General features: G+C 58.3%; 1 protein-coding gene across 3 annotated transcripts; it reads right to left on the bottom strand.

The window, feature by feature from the left end:
* Positions 1–26,636, bottom strand: SYNGR1 (synaptogyrin 1). 3 transcript variants are annotated; one of them, XM_036078594.2, is made up of 4 exons: positions 26,454–26,635; positions 9,402–9,639; positions 7,945–8,090; positions 1–3,872 (listed from the first exon to the last, which is right to left on the bottom strand). In XM_036078594.2, exons 1-4 carry the CDS (start codon positions 26,550–26,552, stop codon positions 3,651–3,653), a joined length of 705 nt encoding a protein of 234 aa, XP_035934487.1. In that variant the 5' UTR covers positions 26,553–26,635; the 3' UTR covers positions 1–3,650. The 3 variants fall into 3 exon arrangements, with proteins under 3 accessions (XP_035934487.1, XP_077932770.1, XP_035934489.1); XM_078076644.1 differs by lacking the exon at positions 1–3,872 and adding an exon at positions 6,153–6,494 and having other exon boundaries at positions 26,454–26,636; XM_036078596.2 differs by lacking the exon at positions 1–3,872 and adding an exon at positions 6,153–6,455 and having other exon boundaries at positions 26,454–26,632.
* Between the last annotated feature and the right edge of the window lie 153 nt (positions 26,637–26,789).

The following is a 26,789-nucleotide window of genomic DNA, read 5'->3' as shown; positions in this document are numbered from 1 at the left end:
TGGGTTTGTCTTCACTTTATTACTATGTCACCAAAAGTCACCACCTTCACTTGGTTCACCACAAATGGACAGATGTCATAACGGAGGGTGCCATGGGGCCACTGGATTCACTCTTGAGACTTAACCAGGTGGTGGGGGAGTCCAGAGTGGGGGCCCAGGATGGGGACCGCCATTCACTGCACGCACGCACACACACAGAGATATATTTGTGGAGCCTTATATTATACATCTTATATATAGAAAATATATATATTTATACTATACACAGGCAGTTACGCTGCGGGAGGGCCAGGACACCCAGACAAGGGCTGTGGGCACCAGGGGATGGGGAGTGTCACATCAAAGGGCAGCGCTGGGAGATGGCTGGACCAGCCCATCCTCCCACAAACTCTTGGGAGGGGTGCTCCCCCTTCCTCCTCCTTAGAGAATCAAAGGGGTCTTGGGCCAAGGTTGGGGGGCCCTCAAGGGGTAACAAGTGGGGGCTCTTGTTTACATGGGGGAAGCCTGGGACCCCCAAGAGTCTTTGAAGATCAAAAATCACAGGGGAGGTTGGAGTAGGGGAGCGGATGCCAGTCCCTGTGGAATTAGTCCCTCGATTGTCACACTCCCAGGTACCAGAAGCCAGACCCAGGCAGACGGCCCATGACTGTGCAGGATGAGGGTTAACTCAGAAGCAGGAGACCTAGGTCCTCAACCTCTGACTCTGTGCGTAACTTTGGACAAGTGACTCTTCCCGGCCGACTCTACCATCTCGAAGGGTCCTTGCAGCTCTAAACTTGGGTGGCACCCAGTTTTCCTGGGCCCTCTCTTGTGCTTGGTGGAAGGAGGGAGCTCAGACTCAGCAAGGTCAGGCTGCAGGGGGCAGCCTTCTCCATAGAAAGGGTTGGAAGCAAGGGAGAGGCAGAGGGAGGGAGCAGGGAGGGAAAAGAGGATACCATTGGCCCGAGAGTACAGGCTCTAAGTTTGGGGCCTCCAGGGCACTGTCCTCAGCCAGTGGGAAGAAGCAGGGAATCCCTACCAACCTCCCAGAGGGGGAGTCAGGAGCCCTGGGTCCCAGCCGAATCCCGCCCTCTCCCCGTTTCTCACCTCCACCATTGGCAGGCCCTGCCAACACCCAGCCTGTTGGTGGGATCATGTCTGGGCTGTACCCCAGGCCGAGTGAGCAATGCAAAGTGAGAAGATTCTGCGCCCCTCCCTGCTGGCAGGGGTCCTGTAAACTTTCCTGGTCTGGGGTGGCAGGGAGCGTCTATAAGAAACACCCAGGGGATCGGCGAAGCTTAAGTGGTAGCCTGCCCTCCAGCTCGGTATCACAAGCAGCTGGTCGGTGCCCAGGGAGAAGGGATGGGCAGCACCCTGGGGTCTCCTGGTGTCCAACGGCAGGGGAGGTGTTTGGTGGGGAGTGGGAGCGGGGAGGACCTCTCTCAGCCTCCTGCATGGGCACAGAGCTTCACTTTGCCAGAAGCGCACCCACAACCACCCACAACCCTTACCTGCTTTGCCAACCTGGTCTGGTACTGGCTCTGCTGCTTGGCCTGGTAGATGCCACAACCCCATCCCATCCCCACTTGAGCCACTGGGGGGGGGGCGGGGGTACCAGAGACAGAGCCCCTTCCCCAGATGTGGAAAACTGAAGTCCACAAAGACCAGTTGTTGCTCAGCTGTCTGGGGTTCTCTCCTGTCTCTGCTGCCCCTTATGAGGACTTGAACAGGCTTAAGTTCAGATCCATGCTCCACTGCTAAGTCGTTTACACTCTCTGAGCCTCAGTTTCCCCTTCTGTTAAGTGGGGACAACAACGCTACTTCTCAACCTAGGAAACTCCTTCTCCTTCCCTCACCGCCGTGCTAACTGCTGCCCGTCCTCCTGGCCCCTCCTAGGGGCGCCGCATCCCTTGGCAAGTGCTCAGATAGCACTCTGTCCTCTGGTGGAGCCTGGGTACGGAGGCTGGCTTGGTGCTCGTCTCTGGACGGCCAGCTTGCATGCCTTCTGGCACAGGATAGCTGCTGAGTCCAAGGGCAAGTGAGTATCACCTGCCTCTGAGGGTTCTCGTGGGGGCATGGGGTGCTGGTGGTGGGAACATCCAGCACGGTGCCAAGCCACGATCCCCTGGCCCTGCTCCCCAGGTCACTGGCCAGTGGATGTGGAGCCCCATGTCTCCCCACACCTCTCTCTCTCTAAGACCTCCCCGTCCTTTAAGGTTCAGTGAAGAGTCCACCTGTGCAAGAGTCCCTCCCTGCCCCCAACCCTCCTTGTGCCTTTGGAGACACCTGCTAGTCTCTGCTACGGCCCACCGCCTCCCCCAGCCCACCGCGCACCAGGGGCCCTCAGCGTTCACCTTGGGAGCAGTGTGTCCCCTGGCAGCAGCTCGAAGGCTGGCCTTGCTGGCACCAGAGCCCCTGCTCTCTCTCCTCTGACTCCCACAGAGACTGTCCTCTCATCAGACCTTCTGGAAGGCCAGTGGAAGGACTCTCCATGCCCTTGGCTGTTCCAGCCCCTGAGACCCTGGCTAACCCTGGCTGAGGGAAAGATGACACAGTGTCCCAGATCAGTTCTGTTTCCTGGGAGGTCACAAGGGCAGGGCAGGGAATCGGGGCACCTGCTGGGTGGCTGGGGCCAAGAAACCCAGGCAGCAAGCCCAGCTCTGCCACTTATTCAGTGTGACCCTGGGCCGGTCGCTCCCCGTTCTGGGCCTCCTCGTCCACCCAGCCCTGGGCAGGGACAATGGTCAGTCCTTTGGGAGGCCACAAAGAGGGTGTTGGAGCTCCCGGTGGGGCACGCACAGCATGGAGCAGTACATGGGGAAACAAGCGAGTGAGGCGAGACCCCTTAGCCCTCCCACCCTGACTGGAGGCTGGGGGAGGGGCTGGTGGGGATGTGGGGAGAGGGGCCTGGAGGCAGAACAGGCCCCTGGCTTGCAGCAGAATCAGGGTTATATCATGGGCTGAGGTCCCCAAGGCCTCCCAGAGTGACGGGAGCACTGAGCAGTGGAGCCCCAGGCTCAGGGACGGGGAAGGCAGGGAGGACAAGGGACAGCAGGGGCTCTCTGGTCAGGTGGCCGGGGCTTGGCCCCAACTCTATCACTGGCTGCCTGAGTGACCCTGGGCAAGGGACCTTGACCTCTCCAGGCCTCAAGTGTCCTCAACATAAAATGGAGACAGCCCCCATGCTCGTAGTAGGGCTCGGTGACAGCCCCTGATGTCCTGCAGGTGTTCCCACCCACCCTGGAGCCAAACCTTCCCAGCATCACCCAGGTCTATCTTTCACACCGATTCCCACCTCCGGGACCAATGGGACTCCTCTGTCCCTCATCTTCGCCCTTCCCGGGACCCCTGGTCTCTCACCACCGGCGTCAAGACATGCAGTAGGCACTCCATGAATGCTCAGTGACACAATGCATGAATGCAAACGCCCCCAGCCCCTGCTGGACAGACTTGCACACATGTGGAGATGCGCCCCCACCCAACACCCTACCGCCCCATCCCACCCTGAGCTGCCCTGGACCTCAGGGGAACAACCCAGAGTCTGCTGAGGTGCTGGGCAGGGCAGCCTGGGAGGGAGCAGGGGTCTGGGAGTGGGCAGGAGGGCAAAGGGCGGGGGGGGGGCAGCTGGGACTGGGGCAGGGGACAGGCGAGGGGCAGGTGGTCAGTGCAGCTCAGTAGCCCTGAGACTGGTAGCCCTGGGGCTCGGTGTCAAAGGCGTTGGCCGGCTGCTGGTAGGTACCGCCCAGGCCGGCGGGGTCTGGCCCGGCGCTGGGCTCCACGTAGGGGGCATAAGGCATGCTGGAGTCCTGGCTGGGGTCCATGTAGTCCTGGGAGAAGAGAGCCGAGTCGGCGCCAATCTGGTACCGCTGGAAGGCCAGCACGGCTTGGCCCGCCTGGGGACGGGCGCCGGCGGGGACAAGGACAGGCGGGAGGGGATGGTTAGAGGAGAGAGACAGACAAGAACAGCGGGTTAGTGGCAGTTAGTTCACAGGACACACGCAGTAGGGGTTAAATATCCTCAAAGCCCCGAAGATGAAACCAAGCTTGCCTGAGGGGGAGTCTGTCCTGGCGGCCAGCCCTCAAGAGATCCAGAGCCACCCTGTCCATCCAGCCAGAAAGACCTTCGGAAGTCACCCGTCCCATGTCCCCCAACCCCAGAGTTCATGATGGGTCCCCAAGCATCCTCCACGGTGGAGCGTTAAAATGGCCCAAAGGCCACGACATCCTTCTCAAACTGTGGTCTCGGGGGTGTTAGGTGGAATGGGGAAAACGGGTTCTCGGTGGGATAGAGAACTGTTGGTATCTCCTGAAAGCCATCCCGTCTCCCTTGCAGCTAGGTGTAAGCATGTGACGAAGTTCTGGCCAGCACGTCACCCCAGGTCCTTTGTCCCACCCTCTGACCCGACCCGTGGAATGCAGATGTGGTAGCTAGAGCTCTAATTGCCGCACGGGACCGCGAGGTCCATAAGCCAAGTTGGAGGGATGGAAGAGGCCTGGGTCACAAAAGGCCTCTGGAGCCACTAGGTCAGTCCTGCAATAGGCTGCATTTAAACCACTGCGATTTACAGTTTCACTTGGGGCTGAACCTGATTCTAACTAAAACATTCGGTCACACAAGTTTGGGAACAGAGTAAAATAAGTTTCAAGGCCACAGGACTTGTCAGAGCCGTGAAGGATGTATGCTGGGATCCCCAAGGGGAAAACTATGACAAGTGGCACGTGCCAACCTTATCTGACCAACAAAGCCCTTTCCCCACAGGACCTAGTTGGGAAAGACTTGTCTACAGCATATGTACGTAGGTGGGAAATTCTTTTTCAGTAAAAACTATCACACTGTTATTAAGGGCAATGATATTGACCACACCAAGTGAGGGAATAAATTTTAAAAAATAGTTTTTAGGTTTACATTGAAAGCCTCCTCCAAAGATCTTTCCAGCAGGTGGTCTGCTTGTGATGGAAAGATGCTCATGCTCAACATACCCGCTTCTGGGCTGGGAGGACTGAGGCTTAGTCAAGGGAGACCTCATGGCAGAGTCGGTGCCAGAAGCCAGATCTGAACAGAGGTCCTGCCTCTTCCCAGGCCAGGGCCCTCCCCATCTCTTTCCCTTTCATCAGCCCCCTGACAAGGCAATAAACCAACGAGGAACCCCAAAAGGCCATCTGATGACAGGCAGGGGGTGAAGTGTGCTTGGCGTTTTATTCTAGACAGTTCCAGAAGCCCAGTGACTAGGCACTGACTTTCGATTTGTGTCACTGGTAAAAGCTCTGAGGGGCAGCCCTTCCTGAATGGTGGCTGTCCAAAGCAGTGCAGGAGCCCGAGAAAGGGGGACCAGGTGGACGAGGGTTGAGCTGAGGAAATCAGGCCTCCCTTGGTCAGCCAGTTCGTGTGGGGGTGGGAGTGGGGGGGTGGGGGGAGGGGGAGACGGACCCTGCTGGTGAGCCTGGCCCTGCTTCTTCAGAGCAGGTACTGTCTGCGGCCATCTACACTTGTATGCTTCTCGTGTTAGGAAGCTTACTCTCTTTGTGCTTTGCTCTGGGGGCCTGTTTGCTTTAATTCCCCCTCGGCTCCTACAGAGGGTGGAGGGATAGGTGGTTCCTGCCTGGGGAAGCTGGAGGCTGTATAGAACTGGAGGCCAGAGTCTCTTGGAAGAACAAGGATTCACCCCCTGAGAACTGCCCCCAAAGTAGGGATTATGGAGGTGTCTCTGACTCCTGGGAGAGAATGAATGAATGAATGCATGAAAGAACAAAAGAACCTACATTTATTGAGCATCTCTATGCCAAGCCCTGCGCCGGCCTTTGCTTCATCCGCACAACAGCCCTGCGAGGTTGGTCCACTGGGGAGTGGACGGAGGCTCAGAGAGGCGCAGGCGTTTGCCCAGGGTCATACAGCATATAAGAGCAGAGGCACGCGAGGCGTCCTCTGACGTGCTGGGCCTGCCCCCCCAGCAGCCAGCCTCCACGGGGACTGTAAGGTCAGCCTTCATGCTGCAGCGAGGGACAGGCTCTCCCAGCGTCCACAGCATCCTGGCAGCCCGTGTATGAGCCACCTCCCCCCATCTTAGAGCCCCTGGCAGTCTGGTTAGGGGAAACTGCAATTTGTTTGTCTTCCCCTCCCCAGCCTGTGGGCTCCTGGGGCCAGGCCCCCCGTCTGATTCATCACTAGGCACAAAACAGCTCAATAAATGTTTACTGAATGAATGGACAAACGAAACATAAAGGAGGCAACAAGTGATTCAGTGGCGGGTCTGAACTGGCCTCGCAGCCAGCCTTCCCCTGCCCCACGGGCCCTGGTATCCTGGCCGCTCCCAGCAGCAGGACGCCCCACAAGCTTGCCACTGGCCATGACACGGGGCGCCCCTGCCTCTGGAAGCCGGGCAGGCCTACGGCTGTGCCGAGGCGGGAAACAGTGTGCTGTATTCCTCCTGGAAGGTAAGGTCCTTGAATCTCCGCACGGCCAGGGCTGCGGTCAGACTCTGCCAGGAGAGAGCAGGGGTGAGGCCAGTGGGGAAGAGCTGGGAAAGGCAGAAGTGCCAGCAGGGGGCCAGCGGGCTCCTGTCAGTCAGGCTCTTGGACCTGCCCCTGGAAGTCCTGCCGTCCAATCACCCACTCCTCTTCCGTGAGCCCCACCCCCATCTCGGGGCTCACTGTTCCAGACACCTCCCTGTAGGGCTGGGTGGGCTGGGACGTCCCCACACACGGGGCACCTTCTCTGGTCCGAGATGCCCTGGGGTCACCTGATTCTTCCGGCCCAGCCTTGAGGACCTGGAGGGCTGGTGTGACCACAGCTGGGGAGCTGCGGCCTCAACCACAGGTGTTCTCCTCCAAACTCTGGCTCCTAATATTGCGTGGGGGGGGGGTGTCCCAAGAGAAAATGGATATTCAGGGGCCCTCATAAGGAGCAGGAAGTCACTCCAGGACAAGCCCAGGAGGGTAGAGGGGCAGGGAGGGCTGGCTGCAGCACACTTTGCAGGAGGGGCTGGGGCTGCCCCTATCCAGCCCCGGGGGCTCCCTGCAGAACGCTGGGCCCAGGACTGCTGGGAGGCCTGGAGGGGAAGGGGCTGCACGCAGGGGAGGGAGAACTTTGGGATGGGGGCCTGGAGCCCATGTGACCCCAGACATCTGCAGGAGGAAGATGAGGGGAGAAGAAATACATCAAGGCAACCTGGAACCAGTGGGAAAGAGGGCCCAGCCTAGGTCTAAAGCTTGCCAAGGGGTGCCATCTGGCCAGTCAGGCCCAGAGACATGCTTTCTTTGACCCACATGGTATTTTTTTTTTAACTTGAATAAATTGCTAACACATAAAGATCAGATTTCACATAGAAATTCAGATTTCTGGCTTCTCTGGAAAACGGGAAGACCTGGCCTGTGTGGATCCCCATTCCTGCTTTGGAACAGGGGCTGAGGGTGCCCTTTTGGGGGGGCATGTACCTGCCACCGGCCCACTCATAATTTCTCATGTGCTGCCTGCCCCGTGGGCATCTGAGTTTGTGACACCCTCCCACCCCAAATCCAATCGCCTGATTTTACAGACGGGAAGACAGAGGCCCGGAAAATTAGAGGCAGCCCCAAGATGTGGCCCAGGTCTCCTGACGCCTAGGCCTGGGCTCCTTCCCAGCCTCGGGACTGCAAAGCCTTATCTTCCCGCCTAGGCCTCTGCTAGTGTTTATAAAAGCTTATGGTAAACGCCCACGACCCAAATAGCAGACTGGTTGGGAGGGGCGTTCATGATCACTGGTGGGTGCTCTGGGCCAAAGCAAGGGTCTCCCGTCACTACGGGACTGTCCTCACCGGCACGGGCAACAGCCTCCTTCCTCAGGAAGCAGCCCCGTGTGAGCGTCCAGGAGAGACGCGGGGGGCCGCTCGGGCCCCAGGAAGCCAGAGTCCCTGGCGAAGCTGCAAGGCCCGCAGCCTGGGAGCCTGGCCGGGGTGGGAGAGTGCGCGCCAGGCCGGCGGTATACTCACCCACGTGAAGATGGAGAAGAAGGAGAAGGTGATGGCGGCCCGGGCCGCATCTGTCCCTTCATTCATCGGGTTGTCCTTGGGCTTGGACACCTGCCACTGGTTGGCCAGGAAGCAGAAGCCCACGAACCAGAGGAAGGCCCAGAAGGCTGGGGTGTCCACCGGGACCAGGCAGAAGGGGCCACGCGAGAGAGAGGGCGAGAGGGGAGGAACAGGGAGAGGTTCAGGAGCACGTCTCCCATGCTCCCCCACCCCCAAAGGGAGGGGCAGGGTGGGGGCGGGGTGGGGGCGGGGGCGGGGGCGGGGGAAGGTGAGGCCAGAGCAGGGAGGTCGGTCAGTCGCGGAGAGACCACAGAGAGGAGCCCGCGGGCGGCCGTGCAGACGGCAAGGCCAGGAGCAGAGCCGGGGAGAGCCAGGGGCGGTGAGGGGAGCGAAGGAGGGAGAGACAGAGAAAAGTCAGTCAGCCTGGGCGGGCATTTCTGTCACCTCAGCCGCACACAGATTCCCCAGCTGAATCCCTGCCTGGGGACCGCTGACCGCCCTGCAGCAGTCTGGGAGGGGCACTGATCTGACCCCCCGGCCCACTGCAGCCTCCCTGAGAACTGGGCAGAGAGAGGAGGAGGCTGGGCAAGGGGGGCAGCTCGGCTGGGCGGGTCTGAGCACCAGCTTCTCATGTGCCTGCAGCCTCACAAAGCCCGAGGTTAGGGAGGAGCCTCTTGAGCAGAGGCCTGGGGAGTTTAGCAGTGAGAGCCTCGTGGCAATGAGAGCTTCTGTGGGTGCCCAGAGAGAACCAGAGCTGCTCCAGTAAAGCGTGTGTGTGCCAAAGGGCTGTGGTATCTAGAGACCAACGTCTCCCACAGGTACTGCTGTGGAACCCTGGGGCTCCGGGGAATAGAGTTTGAGAACTACTAATTTCATTCTGTCTTTCAAGTCTAAGGGACTGGCTTCACTGCTTACAAGTCAGCCGGGCTCATCCTGAGAGTCCCAGGCCCGGTAATGGGGGGAGGTCCCAGCCAGAGACCTGAGACCACAGCCAAAGCCTCACTGCCCCTCAACCAAAGCACCCAGTGATCAGACTCTCAGAACTCGTGGGACAGAGGTCGGGTTACCTCCGCCAAAGGCTGTTTCTGGAAGACAGGGGCAGCAGGTCGCATCAGGCCCTGACCCTCCCCGGGCCCGGACTGTGTGCCATGCCATCAGTCTTGCCTTACTTCTCACGAGGCTCCACCAAGGGAGGTGGCACAGAAGCCCTGTCCCCTCCCCGCTGTGGAGCTGAGGGCTCTTCTAGGGTCTCAGGCCCAGCCCTGGTCCCACCACTCCCCGTTGCCAGCCAGGTGACCCCCGGTCTGTCCCCTCACCCGCCTCATAGCTGTGCGTGAGGAGTGACGGGCCCATGGCTGGGGCAGCCCTCTGCAGTCTCTGTTGTGCTGGGGGGGTGCCCACGGGGGCGGGGGACTCACCTGAGACCCCAATGTCGGACAGGACGGCTTTCTTGCGGTCCTTCACGCTGCTGATCTGGGGGAAGTACACGTCCAGGGCCAGGTAGAGCAGGCACGTGAGGAAGGCGAGCACGCCCACGGCCACACCATAGCTGCAGGCGTTGGGGTTGCGGTTGTAGATGCAGAACTTCTCGCCCCCCGAGTTGCTGTTGAGGTAGCCCTCGTTCACGATGGAGCCGAACACCACGATGGAGAACACCTGTCGGGGCGGGGGAGGGGCAGGGCCGGGCATGAGACCCAGGCCGGCCCCGACCCAGCACCAGGCCTAGAGAAGGGGCGGCTACTCCCCTCGGCCTGCTGTCTGCCCCGACCCCAGCCAGCCCCCCTCACCCCAATCAGCCACAAGGCTGCTGTTAAGCAGGCATGTCAGAGGGGAGGCCCAGAGAGGGAGGGCAACTTGCTTAGGGCCACACAGCGCAGGAGGGGACAATCACTTCTTTCCTTAGCCTCAGGCTCTAATGACCTTCTGACCACAGATTTGGCACTACCATCCCACCAGCCAGGTCCTGAGAGGTCCTCCTGGGCCCTGCCACCAAGATTCCTCTAGAATTGCAGACTTGGCCTCCCAGAACGAGTGGTCTCATGTCCTTCCGGGAGGTGGACCTGCCAAGGCTGAGTCCTCTGGATGCTGGCACGTGCCCAGCCCCATCTCCAATCATGACCTGAGCCGAAGGCAGACGCTTAACCGACCAAGCCACCCAGGTGCCCCTAAACCTCTGACTCTTGGTTTTAGCTCGGGTCATGATCTCGGGGTCCTGGGATCAAGCCCTGTGGCCAGCTCTGCGCTCAGCAGGGAGTCTGCATGGGGTTCTTTCCCTCTGCCCCTCCCGTTGCTCGTTCTCTCTCTCTCTCTCTCACAAATAAATATATTAATTAAAAAAAAAAAAAGTAACACCAGTCACAATCCTGCCAGTTACAGGGCAACCTGCACTCCCCCAAGTACAGTGCACGTACCTCATTAACCCAATAACCCTCTGTGACGGGTCTATTGCAGCTGGGTAGGCAACCGGCTGAGATGCCCCCCCCCCACCTCCTGGTATTCACAGCCTTGTACAACTTCTTCCTCTTGAATGCCGGCTGGGCCTTCTGATTCACTTCTAACCAACAGAATATCACAACAAGTGATAAATAACATCTCTGCGAGGAGATTACAAACACTTTGGCTTCCACCTTGTTTACCTTCTCTTGCCACTCCCTACTTGCTCGCTCTAATGGAAGAAGCTGCCATGTTTTGAGCCACCCTGTGGAGAGGCCCACGTGGCATGGAGCTGAGGGAGGCCTCCAGCCAACAATCAACAGGGAGCGGAGCCCCTCAGCCTGTAAGGAATCGAGTCGGCCAGCACCGTGTAGCTGAGCTTGAAAATGGGTCCACCCTCAGCCTTCAGGTAAGGCCCTGGCTGACACCACACTGTAACCCGTGAGAGATCCTGAGGCAGACGCACCTGGCTAAGCAGATTCCTGACATTAGAAACTAGGAAATGACAAATGTTTGTTATTTTACGCCACTTTATTTGGGGATATTTTGTTATACAGCAATAGCTAACTAATACATCAGTTATCATCAGCATTCTGCAGATGACAGTTAAGGTACGAGTACTGATTAATGTTACCAGAGTCATAAAACTGTTAAGTTTTTAGAGTCCAGGGGCTGCACATGCTTTGGGGCGCCTGGGTGGGTCAGTCAGTTAAGTCTCCCACTTCGGCTCAGGTCATGATCTCAAGGTCCTGGGATCGAGTCCTGCATCGGGCTCCCTGCTCATGGGGAGTCTGCTTGTCTCCTTCCCTCTACCCCTCCCCCTGCTTGGATGCTCTCTTTCTCTCTCAAATAAATAAAATCTTAAAAAAGAAAAAAAGTTCTTGCTTTTTCCTCCTGCCTCTCACCGTCCCTGAAACTGTGTGAGGGTGAAGAGGCCCAGACTCAACATGCAGAGCCTCAGGTGTGGCCTTCAGTGAGCTTGAGGCAGGGGCCAGAGGGTATTTTTATTGTCTGTTTTCCACTTCTTTGTGGTTTCCAATTTTTCTAAAATAAGAAACTATAATTTCAGGCACATTTTCATCCTCAGCTAATATGCAGGATGGGCAGTAACTCCATGGCAGGTGTGGGAAAACACATGAAAAGCATTATTATTTTTTTAATCTCATCTTCCTAAGATGTCTATACTTTTTTTAAAAAAAGATTTTACTTATTTTTTGAGAGAGAGTGAGTGAGACACAGCACACATGAGCAGGGGCAGGGGAGAGGGAGAAGCAGCCCCCCCACTGAGCAGGGAGCCCGATGTGGGGCTCGATCCCAGGATCCTGGCATCATGATCTGAGCCAAAGGCAGACGGTTAACGACTGAGCCACCCATGCGCCCCTGAGATGTCCATACTTTACATGGATTCTGTAATGTACTGGATCTGTGTAGTAGTAATGTATATCAAACAAATAAATCTACATTTAATGGGAGGACTGATTCAAAAGTTTTTCCTAAAGAATGGCACGACCAAAAGTGTGGAGACCACTGGTTCACAGCACTGTGTGTTAAGAAAAATTCTAACCCAGGGTGCCTGGGTGGCTCAGTTGGTTAAGCGACTGCCTTCGGCTCAGGTCATGATCCTGGAGTCCCTGGATCGAGTCCCGCATCGGGCTCCCTGTTCGGCGGGGAGTCTGCTTCTCTCTCTGACCCTAACCTCTCTCATGTGCTCTCTCTCATTCTCTCTCTCTCAAATAAATAAATAAAAATCTTTAAAAAAAAAAAGAAAAATTCTAACCCAAATGTCCGTCAATAGATGAATGGAGAAACAGGTTGGGGCATCTCCACATAATGGGATAGTTTTCAGTCATTAAAACAAACAAACAACAAAACAGTTCTGATACGTGCTACGACTGGATGAACCTTAAAACAAGTGGAAAAAGAGGTGAAGGAAGTCAAACACGGAAAGTCAATGTTACATGATTTCGTTTCTGTCCTGTATCCTTAACAGGCAAAACAGACAAGAAGCAGACCAGAGGTGACCAGGGCTGCAGGAGGGGGGATGGGGAGTGATTACTTAATGAGCACGGGGGGGTTTTTTTATGGGGTGATGAAAAGTTTTGAAACTAGACAGAGGCAATCGTTGCACAACATAAATGTCACTGAACTGTGTGCTTTAAAATGGTTTATTATGCGCTATGTGGGTTTTTCTGCAATAAGAAAAGAAAGAAAGAAAGAAAGAAAGGGAAAGAAGGAAAAAGGAAAGGAAAAAGGAAAGGAGGGAAGAAAGGAAGAAAGGAAGGAAGGAAGGAAAAAAAGAAAGAAAGAAAAAGAAGAGAAAAGAAAGAAAAGAAAAGAAAAGAAAAAAGAAAAGAAAAGAAAAGAAAAGAAAAGAAAAGAAAAGAAAAAAGAAAGAGTGGGTCTGTGTCCTGGTTCAACCACAAGCACACAGCTGGGCCGTGGTGGCCCACGAGCCACACATTTGCCAATCCAGACTTGAGAATGTACACATAGCCACGGTCCAGCCCCTCGCGGGCATGCTGGCTCTCAGGGTGGCCGTGTCACACGTCCTGCGTCCTCATGATCCCCCCGCGAAGCGCAGAGGGCAATTCGCACTGCTCCCAATTAGCGGCGCAGGAAAACTGAGCCTCAGAAACAGCAGGGGGCACTGTTGTCAGCGGGACGGGCTGAACCTGAACCCAAGTGTAGGCTCTTCCCACCTGACCCACCTGACCAAGTTGACTCTCAGCCTCAGGAGGTGGGCCCTGAAGGAGACAGACACCTGAGGGGCCCGTAGTGTGACTGAGAGCCAAGTCTGTGCTCAGGGGCACAGGAGGGGAGAGGCAGCAAGTCCGGATTTCACAGCAATTGTCTAAGGGACTCCTAGGCTACTGACACATTCTGGACAAGCCAGGCAGACGCTGGACACCGGGAGGCGAAGGCGGGCTCTGATGGCCGGTTGCCAGAGCCGTGCACAGCACAACTCCGGGACTGCCATTCACACACCCCTTGGACCTGTGAGCTAAGAGGAGTCCAAGGTTCCTACCAGGAACCTGCCAGGTCAGGAATCTGAGGCCCAGCTCTGGATGTCACCCGCGGTCCCCAATCCAGCAGAATGGAAAAGCCTCTTGATTAGAGGGCGCTCCGGACACTGAGGAGTCACACAGGGTTGCTGGAGTCAAATCCCAGGCCTGCTGCTTATGCTGTGTGGCCTCAGGCAAATGACAACCTCTCTGAGCCTCAGATTGGTCCTCTGCAAAAATTAACCTTCCCTTCAGGGCTAGTGGGCAAATTACATGCAAGCACCCTGAGCAGAGCAGTGCACTGTAGGGGTTTAGCAAGGATTAGCTCCCTTCTCCAGAGGCCCCAGGGAAGAAGGAAGAGCACCAGCAAGGCCCTCTTGGGCAGCACTTCCTGACTGACAGCCTCCACCAGGGGTGGGGACAAGGGTGGACCCCCCCAGCCAAAAGCAGGCCAAGAGGAGGTGGGAGGGGAAATAGGCGGGCGGAAGTCGGGGCTTTGGGGACAAGCAGAGGAGGAACCGTTAAGACAGGGCCCTCTTGGGGGGAGAGAAGCAGGGAGTCCCTGGAGAGGCCGGGAGGCAGGTGCTGGAGACACTGAGTCCCCAAGAGGGTAAGGAACAAGGTCACAACATCCTCTGAGGACCCGCGGGGCCCAAGGGCAGGCAGAGAGAGGAGGCTCTGTGCCCGCTCGGGTTCTCCTCTCCAGCCCACGGCTCCGGCACACAGGGCGCTCAAAGTCACCCTGGGCAAGGGACTTGCCTTCTCAGCGCCTCAGTGCCCTCACTGTAAAGCAATGGCGCCTCGCGAGGAAGGGATGAAGTCAGGCCCGTGAGGACCGGCAGGTGTCCTGGAGGCAGCGTCCCCAAACACCAGACTGATGCTGAACAAGTGGACGGGATAACGAAGCATCGAAGCGTCGCAGGCGGGGGCAGTGGCGGGAGGGACGCAGCAGTGGTCAGCGAAGGAGCCGAAGCAGCGACCTTGGAGCGCAGACAAGAAGCAGCCAGCCCGGCCAAGATGAGGGGAAGCGTGTTTCAGACAGAACAGAAAGGGCAGAGGCCGAAGGTGGGAGGCGGTGACCAACGAGTGGGGCTGGAGAGGTGCATGGGTCGGGGAGGGAGGGAGGCAGGGAGAGTGTTGGGGGGGGCAGGGCCAGATGGACCACAGTGGGACACGGTGAGAAGTCACAGGGGGGTGACCAGACCTGTGGATCCCCATCCCCACCCTGCAGCACGAAAAGCCCTAAAGCCATTCCCCACCGCCTTCCAGACACGATCCAAGCTTCCAGGGCCGGTGGTCCCTGGGCCTCACCTCCCTCCACGGCTCACCAATCAGTGCTTCCCCACCTTCCCACGCCCCGCCCCCCCCACACCATTTCCTCTCTGAACCTGGTTGCTACCTGCGCAGGTTATGTTCTGTGGGGGTGGAGCCAGCTCCCACCCAGGCCGGACCCCCAGAGCCGCCAGGGGCAGGGTGAGTTCGGAGCCGCTTCAGGCCTAAGAGCAGGTGGGTGACTTGATGTGACTTAGGTCTGAAAAGAGCCCCCCCTGGGCGGATGGAGAGAGGAGTGTAGGGCCAGGGTGAAGGCTGGAGGTGGGGGTGTGTGCATGTCCCCATCGGGGACACAGGTGTGCATGTCCCGTCCCCTGCAGGCTGCAGAGCTGGGCCAGGATAGGGAGCCTCACCTAGACCGGGCCCGAGAGTCTACACACGGAGAAGCGTTGCCAAGGTCCCCTGTGGTCCCCAAACTCCCTTAAGGACCCTGCAAGCCCCGGGTTAACTTCTCCATTTAGCTGTTGTCCCTCCACCCTAGTGGGAGGGAGCCCCCCAGGAGCCGGGATGGGCCTCAGGTTTCTGTCCCCCAGCGCTCCCATCCCGCTGGGAGGAAGGGGGGGCTCCCTCAGGATCCGCTGGGTGACTGAAATGCGTCCTCCTAACTGGGCGAGGCCCGTGTCCGGGGGTCTGCGCGGGGCCACGGCTGGTCGGGATGGCTGCACACTCAAACCCAAGTCTCTCTGAGCCCCGCGCCAGGCTCCGCATCAGGTCAGGCGGCCTCCAGGGGACTTGCTAAGGCCTGATCTGCAGCAGGGAGCGCACAGAGCCACCAGCAGAGGCCCGGAATGAAACCAGAACGAAATTCTATGCTGTTGTGGGCGAACGCTTCCCGACAAGCAGATATGCTGGAGGGACGGGACACAGGTCCCTGGCGGCAGAACCAGCGCCCTGGAAACAGGACAGGGTGGCCTCAGGGGGGGGTCCCAGGGAGGTCGCTGGTCACGGGAAGGCACAGGAAAAAAACCACCCCTCTTCCTTGAACTAAAGAAAATGCTATAAAAATTTCTTTTTTTTTTTTTAAAAGGCACCAATGTAAATGGGCCGAGGCTGTTTTTTTGCCGTCTTTATAATCCAATCCTGGGTCTTTTTAAAAATGGATTTTAAAAAAACGGATTCCAGATGGCAATTGGAACAGAGTTAGGTCGAACTCAGAAAAACAAATCAGGGGTACCCCAGAGTTTCATGATCTTGGGGTACTGGATTCAGAGACACAGAAATGGAGACCCCAGGACAGCCGGACCCCACCCTGGCCTCCCCTCTCCCCCTCCCCCACTCGGCTCAGCCACCCCTGAGGGCCCGGCCGCAGGCTGTCTGGTAAGTTTGCACCTGCTGTTCTCACTCCCAGAACGCCCTTCCCCACCTTTTTCATCTTTCAGATAGGATCGAACTCCTTCTCACCCTTCAAAACTCTCCTCCACCCCGACCCTGCACACACTCATTTCTGGGTCTGTCTCCCCCAGGAGACCCCGAGCTAACCCCACAGCCTCTGCAGGAGCTCTGCATCGACTGGGAGTGCCTGGCAAAAATCATGTCACTTAATCCTCACCAAAACCTCTAAGGAAGGGCACCTGGGGGGCTCAGTCAGTTAATCGGCCAATTCTTGATTTCGGCTCAGGTCATGATCTCACAGTCTTGGCATCCAGCCTGGAGTCAGACTCTGAGCTGGGTGTGGAGCCTGCTTGAGATTCTCTTTCTCCTTCTCCCTCTGCCCCTCCCTCTCTCTCTTTCTAATAAAAATTATCTTTATTTTTTTTTTAGAGATTTTATTTATCTTTTATTTTTTTGTTTTTCATTTATTTATTTGTTTATTTGACAGAGAAACACAGAGAGGGAACACAAGCAGGAGGAGGGGGAGAGGGAGAAGCAGGTTTCCCGTGGAGCAGGGAGCCTGATGCGGGGCTCGATCCCAGGACCCCGGGATCATGACCCAAGCCGAAGGCAGACGCCTAACGACTGAGCCACCCAGGCGCCCCTATTTATTTTTTAACAGAGAGAGAGAGACAGAGAGTGAGAGAGGGAACACAAGCAGGGAGAGTGGGAGAGGGAGAAGCAGGCTTCCCGCAGAGCAGGGAGCCCGATGTGGGACTCGATCCCAGGACCCCGGGATCATGACCTGAGCCAAAGGCAGACGCTTAACGACTGAGCCACCCAGGTGCCCAAAAATAAAGTATCTTTAAAACCTTTAAAGAAAAATATCTCCACAATCAGGCTCACTTAGCTCATTTCACAGAGAAGGAAGCTGAGGCTCAGAGAGGCCTGGACTCTAGCCGGCCCATAACAGGCTGGCCCCTAGCGGGTAAGCAGGGTGCCAGGCCCCAGCCCAGGCCTGCCCTCCCTCCAGTCCCATTCCAGAATGTAAGCCAAATCTCTACCTTCAGCTGCCTCCCCAGGAGGGAATTCCAGATCCCAAACTCTAGGACAAGCATGAGTCCCGTGAGGGACACCTGCCGTCCGGAGCCGTGTCACCACCCCACAGGGCAGGAGAGGCGGGGCCCACTTTACTCCATATCCGCACCTAGAGCGGGCAGGCCATAGGCTGTGTCTGGGCCACTGCTGGGCATCAGGCTGACCCGGCTCCAGGGAGAGCCGCGCCCAGCCAGCATGGGGGGCAGAGGTCACTGCTGTTTGCTGGAACTACCCAGAGGCTGGCTTTAACCATCTTTAGGCACATGCTGGGTTTGCCCCCAGATAAACTGTGTATAACATCATTATACACAAATGTCCCCAGTTATTGGTTCATTTGTGGGTGAACATCTCCCTCCTTGGACCCAGAGGGAAGGTCAGGAAAAGGCTTAGAGGGGAGCAAATAGCAAATCTGAGATGGGCAGAGGCACAGGCAGCATGGGAATCAGGAGAAGGGAGGATTCCCTCCTTAGCATCCCTAGTTTGGGCCTCTGCTTGCACACCTCTGGCCATGGGGAGCTCACTCCCTAAAAAGGGGGGCTGCTGAGTCCTCTCCCTCACCCCGAGCTGACCCTGCCTTCCTGCCAGTGTCCCTACCAAAGTCCTTGATCCTGTTTCCTGGGTCCCAGGGAAAGGCTGTAAGGAAAGAAGTAGCTGTGCTTTTGAGGGATGAGTCAGGCTGCCAAGGGCCCCCCGCCTTCATGGGAATGGGGCCCTGCCTCCCACGGGGTCATATGAGGAAAATGGCTGAAGCCAACGCAGGGGCACATGACGAGCACCAGGCAGCCTCTCTGCTTCCTGGAGGGCCTCGTGCGGAGCCGCAGGGCTGAGGCAGGGTTGGGGGGGGAGGGCTCCCAGGGTACCTTCTCTCCTCCCCTGCCCGGGCACCTTGTTCTGAAGCCTTGGATGTGACCTGCAGGGGATTAGGCCGTAATCTTCCTGCAAGCTGTCCCTCACATTCTCAGCGGTGGGGGTGGTGAGGGGGCTCTGCAGGGCAGGGGCCTGAGCAAGCAGACCCCTGTCCCCAAGGTACTGAGAGCCTCAGCTGGGTGATCTGAAGGGTCCCCCTCCTCTCCGCACTGTCCCCACCTTCACCCTCCTGTGGCTGTGTAACCACGGGGGGCAGGGGGAAACCAAGACCCCGAGACAAGCTGCTTGACGGCCCCAGGCAGCTGCTTGGGGACAGGAGTATCCACCCCCTCCCCACTACAGCCCAGGTCCTTCCTCACCCAGGTCCTGCCACCTCGGAACTTTCGGAGGTAGGGAGGGGGAACAATGCCACCCCTGGAAAAGCGCTGTGAACGCCAACCAAGCACCACCGGAGCCCTTCCTAGGCAGGACCTTGTTTATGCCCCAACGGCCCCCCCCTGGGGCAGGCCCTGCTCTCCCCATTTTGCAGGTGGGGAAACCAAGGCTCTCTGCTGTCTCTCCGCTACTAAGGGCAGGGATAACCACCCAGGTCTGTGAGCTCCTCCTCACCTCAATGTCTGTCTCTGCCCTGCCAGTTCCTATAAGCCTGACATTGTCCACTGTTTCTTTCACTCTGTGGAAATACCAGGTCTTCAGAGAGATAATCTGGTCCCAGGCCCTGCCTCACTTTCTAGAGAAAAAGACACAAAGGGGGAGATGCCTTCTGCTTTGAGAGTTCTTACAGCCTTTCACATAGAGCACAAAGGAAGCAGGGAGGAGACAGCAAGCTTGGGGGTGGGGGGATCCTGGAAGGCTTCAAGGAGGAGGTGATATCTGAGTTGGGCCTTGAAGGCTGCGTGGGAGACCCTAAATGGGGACAAAGGGTGCAAAGAGGAAAGCAGAGCAGTGCATTTCCCCACCTCGTTTACCTTTACAAGACGCTAAAAGCACCATCTAGCACCGGATACAAGAGTGACGTAATAGACGCAGTCTCTGTCCCCCCAGAGCTTCCACCCACGGGGGTGGCAGCCTCTTCACTGCTCTCCTGCACCTCTCGGCCTTTACCATGACCTTCCTTCTGCCTGGAAGTCCTCCTCCCCGCTTCTCCGCCTGGCTGGCCCCATCGCTCTCATCTCCACTGTACTGTCACCTCCCTGTCCCTGACCTGAGTGTCTCCTCACTCTGGCTGCGTGCTCATCTCTGTTCTTACTGGTTTACAGTCCGTGAGCCCTCGGCAAAGAGCAGGCCCCCAGCACACGCTCCCGTGTGTATTAAAGGGAAGACGACAGGTTGTGTGCGTCCTGTGGCTGTTGGGACCAAGGGGAGGACAGAGAAGCCTCTCACGGCCAGCCAGCTTTGGCGGAGAGAGCCGTTAATGACAAGCGACCATGGATGTGGCAAGAAGGTCACAGATGGTGGAGAGGACGGGGAGAACGCCTGAGCGGGGTGCAGGTGAGAAACTGAGGGAGAACCCCTGGAGACCGTGACCAGACAGGTCTCCTGAAGGCCCAGAGCAAGCGGCCGCAGGGAGGCCGGCGGGGGACGCAGAACGGGAGAGAGCCCGGGGGAGGGGGAGGCCGGGGCTGGGTGCCGGTGGGTGAGAGTGCGGGGGGGCAGGGAGGAGGAGGTGAGGGCACAGCCCGAGGGCCAGTGGCTCAGAGGTCCCAGGCCCAGGGATGCTGAGACCAAGAGGTGAGAGAGAGCTGGAGAGACAGGGGAGGGGGAGTGCAGACAGCTGCTGCGAAGGTGGGCCAGGCCTCACCCGGGGCCCCAGCCCGAGGACGGGACCATGGGAGGAGGCCGAGGCCAGGGCAGGAGCAGGGTCATGGAGGTGCGCGCTACGGTCACCAGCAATGAAGGCAGGAGTAGTGCTAGGGAGAGCAAATGTCAGGACGTACGCACCTTCAAGGAAAAGGGGAGTGACCTGCGGCTGACCCAAGAGGCAGGGATCCAGTGCTGGCACGGAAGTCAGAGCTGGGGGAGAATGGTCTGGAGGCAGCCTGGGGAGCCAGGAGGACCCTGTCCCATCTCCAGGCTCGGCAGAGGGAGGGTATGACGGAAGGAAGAGCCCCTTAAGAAGGCTGCCAGGGGAGCGGGGTCGTCGGGGGAGGCCGGGTTACAGTACAGCTTATAATTAGGGATGTTCAGTGTGGGGCTGAAGACTCGGGGACCCAGGCCATGTCCACTCGCCCCCTGGACTGTGAGCTGAGAGCTCCAGCTTGTTGGGGTTCCTGGAAGACTGTGTTCTAAACAGTCTGGGCCTGGCAGCCTAGGGCTGCCCCAGCCAAATAGCCACCCCCTCCCCACGGCCCCCTTCACCCCCGCCTTTCCCCGCAAGGGGAGCTGAGCATAATTCCATCCCTGGAAGGGAAGTGTCCTCCAGAAACACAGCAATGTGACCTGCCGTGCCAGGATCCAACCGACTCTCTGCTCACATCCATGGACCTGGGACCCAGGCCCCCTGCTGCAAGCCCCCCAAAAGCACTGTGAGGGTGTAGTTCTTGATATCACTTCTTCAAAGACTGACTGGTCCAAAAGTCCCCAACCTGGAGTCCACTAGGAGCAAGAGTGGGGGTTCTCTGAGGATAGAAAGGTTGGGAACCACAAGCCCAATCTGATTATCCTTTTCCCCTTTGACAGGTGGGGGAACTGAGGCCCAGAGCACATGGCATCTTGCTCAAGTCATACCACCAGTCAGAGTCAGAGGGGTTGCAGAACGTGGCTTCAGGCCCCAGGCCCCAGGCCCTTCCCCGTGGCCTGCCCTGCCTGTCCTCCCACCGGACAGCTGGTTCCCCGGCTTTGGTGCCCAGTGCAGCTCCCTTGCCAGCTCTGCCATCTGCCCTCCTTTCCTCCTGGTTTTCCTCCTCTCTGCCCCTCCTCCCCCAGCCTTTGTTCTTTCTCCCCAGGCTCGGGCTTGCCTCACAGCTTCCCAGCTTCCCAGGCGCAGACGCAGGTCCCTGCAGGAGCAGGTCGTGGGGCTCGCCCCATGTGGCTGGCGACTCCCTGAAGCGGAAGCTGTCAGCGGTGATCCCAGCCACTCCAGTTAACCTCTCTGGGCCTCAGCTTCTCACCTAAAGTGGGGTAACAAAACCCACTCGACCAGGATGCCACAGGCCTGGGAGGAGCGGATGTATGGCAGGCCCTTTACACATCCGTCTTCACAAAGCTGCGAATCTGCCCCAAACCTAAGCATTCCAGTCGCAGGTCACAGATGAGGCTTGGAGAGGCCAGGATTTTCCAAGGTCCTGCTCAGGCGATCCTGCTCCCCACGTCAAACACCAGGCTCCCCCAGGCTCCCAAGTTCCCACACTGCCCCTGTGCACGAGGAAATGCCCAAGATACAAGGCAGGATCCTACCAGCTAACATCTGAAGACCTCAGCCCTCAGCCAACGTCTCCTGAAGACCTCACCTACCAGCCAACATCTCCTGAAGACCTCACCTACCAGCCAACATCTCCTGAAGACCTCACCTACCAGCCAACATCTCCTGAAGACCTCAGCCCTCGACCATCATCTCCTGAAGACCTCACCTACCAGCCAACATCTGAAGACCTCAGCCCTCAGCCAATGTCTCTTGAAGACCTCACCTACCAGCCAACATCTGAAGACCTCAACCCTCAGCCAACGTCTCCTGAAGACCTCACCCACCAGCCAACATCTCCTGAAGACCTCACCTACCAGCCAACATCTCCTGAAGATCTCCTTGCCACTGACTCCATCCTAGACCTAAGTGAGATAGACCAGCCAAAGGTCAGTCACAAGCAGATGAAAAGACAAGGAAGATTCCAAGGCTGTTAGTGATAAACGCCAAAGGAGCATGTGATCTACCTCCATGGACGTAGCTCCCTGAGTTAGTGACAGGGCTGTGCCACGTGCTGGAAGAGGACAGGCTGTATGAGGCCACCCATTTCCTGTCAGGACACCTGCCCCCAGGACCCTCTCAAGCCACACCTCTACATGGCAGCCACAGGGAGCTCTTCTCTGTTTGAAACCCCTCTCTGTGGCTGCCCTTGGCCCTCAGATGAAGTCCAGTGTGTGCATCTGCCACCTGAGGTCTTTTGTGAGCCGCCCCCCCTCCACCTGCCGCTCTTGAGCACACCCACAGTGTGACGTCACTCTCACTCACACACCCGGAACCCCCAAGAGCTCACCATCGTTTCTGAAGCCCACTCAGACCTCATGCCTCCAGATATTTGCACATGCTGTATCCTTCACCTGGAATGTTCCCTCCTCACATCTTTATCAGAACCAACTCAGAAGTCACTTCCCCTTGGAAGTCCTCCATACCCCCCTGGCAGAGGCAGCTACCCCTACTGGATCTTCTTCTTGTAGTGTCTCAAGTCTCCGTGTCGCTGGACTGAGAGTGTCTCTGGTGGGACACATAGGCTGGTACTGGGCAGGGACTTGGCGTTTGTGGAATGGATGACTGAATGCCAGAGCTGGCCAGAGGCTCCATCTCCACCCTGGACCCCTTTTCGCCACCCCACAGCTCCAGGATTTTGATGCGGGATGGCTAGGGAATGGCGATCTGGGTGGGAGAGGGGACAAGGGATCTCATCTCGAAGCTGCTGTGTTTCCAAAGCAAGCTCAGCTTTTATAGTCCGTGTTCACTGGGATGACTGCTGAGGGTGCTGATGAAATGAGACCATGGCAACCTAGACGGGGAGGCCACAGGGGGTACACTGAATGTGGACCCCGCAGACCTTATTCTGTCGTTTGGGGGGGCGATACCCACCCTACTCACAGAATCCTGGGGTGTTCAGAAATCAACCCTGAACACGCCGAAATTTCAAACATTTTAGCATCCTGTTTTGCTCAGTCTGAACATTAAAACACCAACCACCCTCTCCTCTACCAGCACCAATATTCCTTCCCCGCAGATCAGGTGGACCGTCTAAAAGATTGCAAAGGCCACAGCGGGGTCCTTTATATGAAATCAGTTAGCTCCCTGCCGGAGCTCCGTGTGCCCCACCTGGCCCCAGCACAAAGAAAGGCGTCCGCTGACAGGCCGCAGTCTTGGAGCACCTCTGACCTAGCTCAGCCTCCTCACTGAGCTGGGGAGACTGAGGCACAAGGGTGGTCGCAGCTGCTGCGTGGAGCAGCCCAGAGGCAGTCTTCTCCTGGCCACCAGCCAGCACCGCGCTGTCTCCCTCCAACCCGGTCAGAGGCAGCGGCTCTGAGCTCGCCCTCCATTGCTGCCCCCCTCTCAGCCGTCCCCTCCTCACCCCGGGCAGGAAAGGTCCAAGTCAGCTGAGCCAGAGGGCTGCCAGCCCCCTCCCCACTTAGCCAAAGCGCTCAATGCCTGCTCTGCGTAATCACCGCGCCTGGGGGCCAGTGGGTGGGAAGGGGGGCGCAGAGAGGAGCTGAGGAAGCCAAAGAGGAGATGCTGGGCAACGTGCTTCTGCCCCAGTGGCTCAGGTTCCAGGGTAGATCCAGGTATGGGGGTCCCTCTTTCAGAAACAAGATCTGTCTCTTACAAATGGCACAAAATCACCAGCCCACGAGCACATGGGGCTAGGGCCGCCCCCGGGCTACACGGGAGAAATACAGGAGTGGTCCTGGATGGAGGGGCCAGGCGTCCAGGTTTGTGTGGGACTGACAGGGCTCCCAGGACACAGGACTTTCAGCGCTAAAGCTGGGGAAGTTCCAGCAAACCGGGATGAACTGGTCACCCTAGCCCTGGAGCTCAGGCTTCCTTAGCTTGAAGGTAAAGCCTGATGCCTCCCTGACCCCATGGGGCGCCAAGGGAACACCAGGGCGAAGGACAGGTCACCAACTGCATCCTCTGCATGCTTGTCAACGTGTTAAAACATGTTGGCGTACCACACATTTTCAAAAAACACTGGAAGGAAGCACTGGGCCTCCCTGAGTGGTGGGATCACACGTGATTTTTTTTTTTCCTGATTGTTTTTATTGTGGTAAAATAGATAGGACATAACATGTACCACCGTCATCACTTTTAGGTGCACAGTGGTATTAAGTCCAGTCCATTTATATTGTTGTGTGACCATCGCAAGTGATGTGTATATTTCCCAAACATCAGCAGGCATTACTTTTGTGATCAGAAAAAAAATACGATATATTTTTTAAAGGTGACAATCGGCCTGTATCAGCGGCCTCTGCTCACACAAAGGGAGTGAGCAGAGCTAGGAGGCCGTGGGGGGATTTGGGCCTTAGATGCTGGTTGGCCCAGATGACCTTTATCCTGCCCAGTCCTGAAACCCAGGATTCTGACCTCTTCCAGCTCCCGGGGAACCAATCAATGTGCTTTGGAGATGCCAAGATTTGGGTTCGGTCCTCTGTCTGCTGCTTACATGCTCAGTAACCTTGGGTCTCTCTGAGCCTGCTTCTTCGAGTGATGCAGGCCGTAGGGGAATGAGCTGGGTGACTGTGTGCGCCCCCCACCCCCCACCTCGCACACAGTGGGTTCTCCGTCAGTTCCCTTTCCTTCCTCCTGCTTGGAATGTCTCCCTGCACCCAGATATGAACAGAGGTAAGCCCTGCTCATCCTTCAAGGCCCAATTTGATATCACCTTCTCCACGAAGCCTCTCTGATTCCCATGGCAGGGGGATCCCTCTGCTGGCTCTCACGGCCTCTGCCCGGGGGGTACCTGGCTCCCTTCCCAGTGGGACTGTGCCATCCCTGAGCACTAAAGGCTGCGTCTGAGTCATGCCGCCTTCCCTAGGGGCCCAGCAGACTGGATGAAGCTTTGCTAAATGAAGCTGTCACAGGCAGAAGTGCCCTAAGCAGGCAAACTGCCCACACCTGCTCACAAAGCCAGTGGTTTCACCCTCCCAGGCCCGTGGCCCAGGGGCTGGCAAAGGGGAGCAGAGCACACAGCTGGCCCACCGGATCAGGCAGGTGCCCCCCCAGAGCTCTATCTCTGCCCACGGCCAGTCGGGGTCTCTGGGGAGCTGGAGACTGGCACAGATGAATGAATCCAGCACCACAAAGCCTTCTGGATGTGCCCAGGGTGCCAGGCCGACTGCCAGGTCCTGTGCAGCCACTGGGGCTTCCCTGCCCTCAGCGAGCTCCCCATCTGGTGGGTACTTGAGAAGAAAGGGGTTTACACATGGCTTCTTGTGGCACCAGGGAGAGGTTTTAACGTTTTCTGACAAAGGACAGTTAGCTTCCTTTCTCTCTGGGAGGCCAGAGATAAACACCCATGCTGTCCCACCCATCAGACCCTAATATTGCCCTGAAAACCCAGGAAGTGAGGGGGCTTGAGCACCCTGAGGCCACAGTTGGCCTTAGGTGTAGCCCCTTGGGGTCACTGAAGTGACCCTGCCCAGTGTCCCCAATCCTAGCCCTTCTGGTATGGGCCCACAGGAATAGGCCCCAGGCCCGCAGAGGCATGACCCTCTAGTGAGGGTGTCTGGGCAATGGCCAGCAAACCCTAGGGGGCCCTAAGCACCCCTTCCCACAGCGGGCCTTCCTCTCCTGGGGTGCTGCCCAGACCATCTGAACCCCTCCCTCTGTGCTCACTGTCTCTGTCCCATCCTCCTCCCCCACAGCCCCAGGCCTGAGCAGGGACCCCCTACTGCTGGGGGATTCTAACCCCCACCAGGCTGGAGCTCCAGAACAGACCTCTCTGCTCTTCCCTGTGGGTAGGGGACCTCTCCCCTAACCCCCCCCAACAAGCATCCAGGTGTACTTGGGGGCGGGGCGGTCATGGATTCAGGAAATATCAGAGCCCAAGGTGGCTTCTCCCACCTTTCTACAAATCGGGAAACTGAGGCATGAGAAAGGAGTTGACTCTCCCCACCTCAGAATGTAACTCCTCGTTTCCCATAAACATTTCTTGGGTGGTTCCCAGTCCAAGGTCACGCAGCGAAGGAGAGGCAGTTCCCGGGTGGAAGCCAGGTATCCGGCTCCCGACGCATCGCTCCATACCTTCCGGGCTAAGCCATCAAACCTGGTTTCCGGCCCTCTCCTCCAACGTCTACAGCAGACGCGGCGTGCACCCCATGAGATGATCCACGCCCTGATCCACCCCCCCCAAAAAAGGCCACCTGAAACCCGGGCTCAGTCCCCACCGGCGCTGATCCGCCCGGGCGGCAACGCGCAACCCGAGCCGCGAGCCGCATAGCCGCGGCCTGGAGGTCACGACCATGGGGGGGGGGGGGGCACAGGCGAATGGGGGCGCCGGGCAGCAAGGGCGCCGGCAGCAGGAGCGGGCGCCCCTCGCCAGCGCTGGGACCCCAGCCTGGGGCCGGGGAAGGAGGGTGGGGGCGGGCGCCGGCACCCTGTCGGGAAGGCTCCCCGCGGGGCTGCGGCACCTTTGCCCGGGGTCCGGCGGGTTTGGGGTCCGTCCGGGCGCGCCGCCCTTGCCCGTGCCCCCACGACACGCCACCCCCGGCGCGGCCGGGCCACCCAGCCGTCCTTACCCAAGACACGACGCGCAGAATGGTGTGCGGCTGCCGGACCAGGGTGTGGGGGTCGAAGGCGCCCCCGGCTTTGCCCGCTCCGTACGCACCCCCTTCCATCGTGGCTGCACCCGCGCGGTGCCCCCCGCTCGGCGCGCGCCGCCGGCCCTGCGCGTGCGCGGCGCCCCCGCCCCCTCCCCTGCTCGCGCGGCCGGTGTGGCCCAGGGCTCCCGCCAGGGGGCGTCGTGCGCGGAGGGCGCCGGGGCGCGGGCGGGCGGTGGGCCGCGCGCGCTCGTTCGCGGGGGCGCGCGTGCTGCGCACCGGGCGGAGGGCGCGCTCGTCGCTAGCGTGGTGACC

This window comes from Halichoerus grypus, chromosome 6 (assembly GCF_964656455.1).
Source record: "Halichoerus grypus chromosome 6, mHalGry1.hap1.1, whole genome shotgun sequence".
Taxonomy (NCBI): Eukaryota; Metazoa; Chordata; class Mammalia; order Carnivora; family Phocidae; genus Halichoerus; species Halichoerus grypus.
The sequence above is the reverse complement of the archived record's forward strand: the minus strand, read 5'-3'. Positions and strand labels throughout refer to the sequence as shown.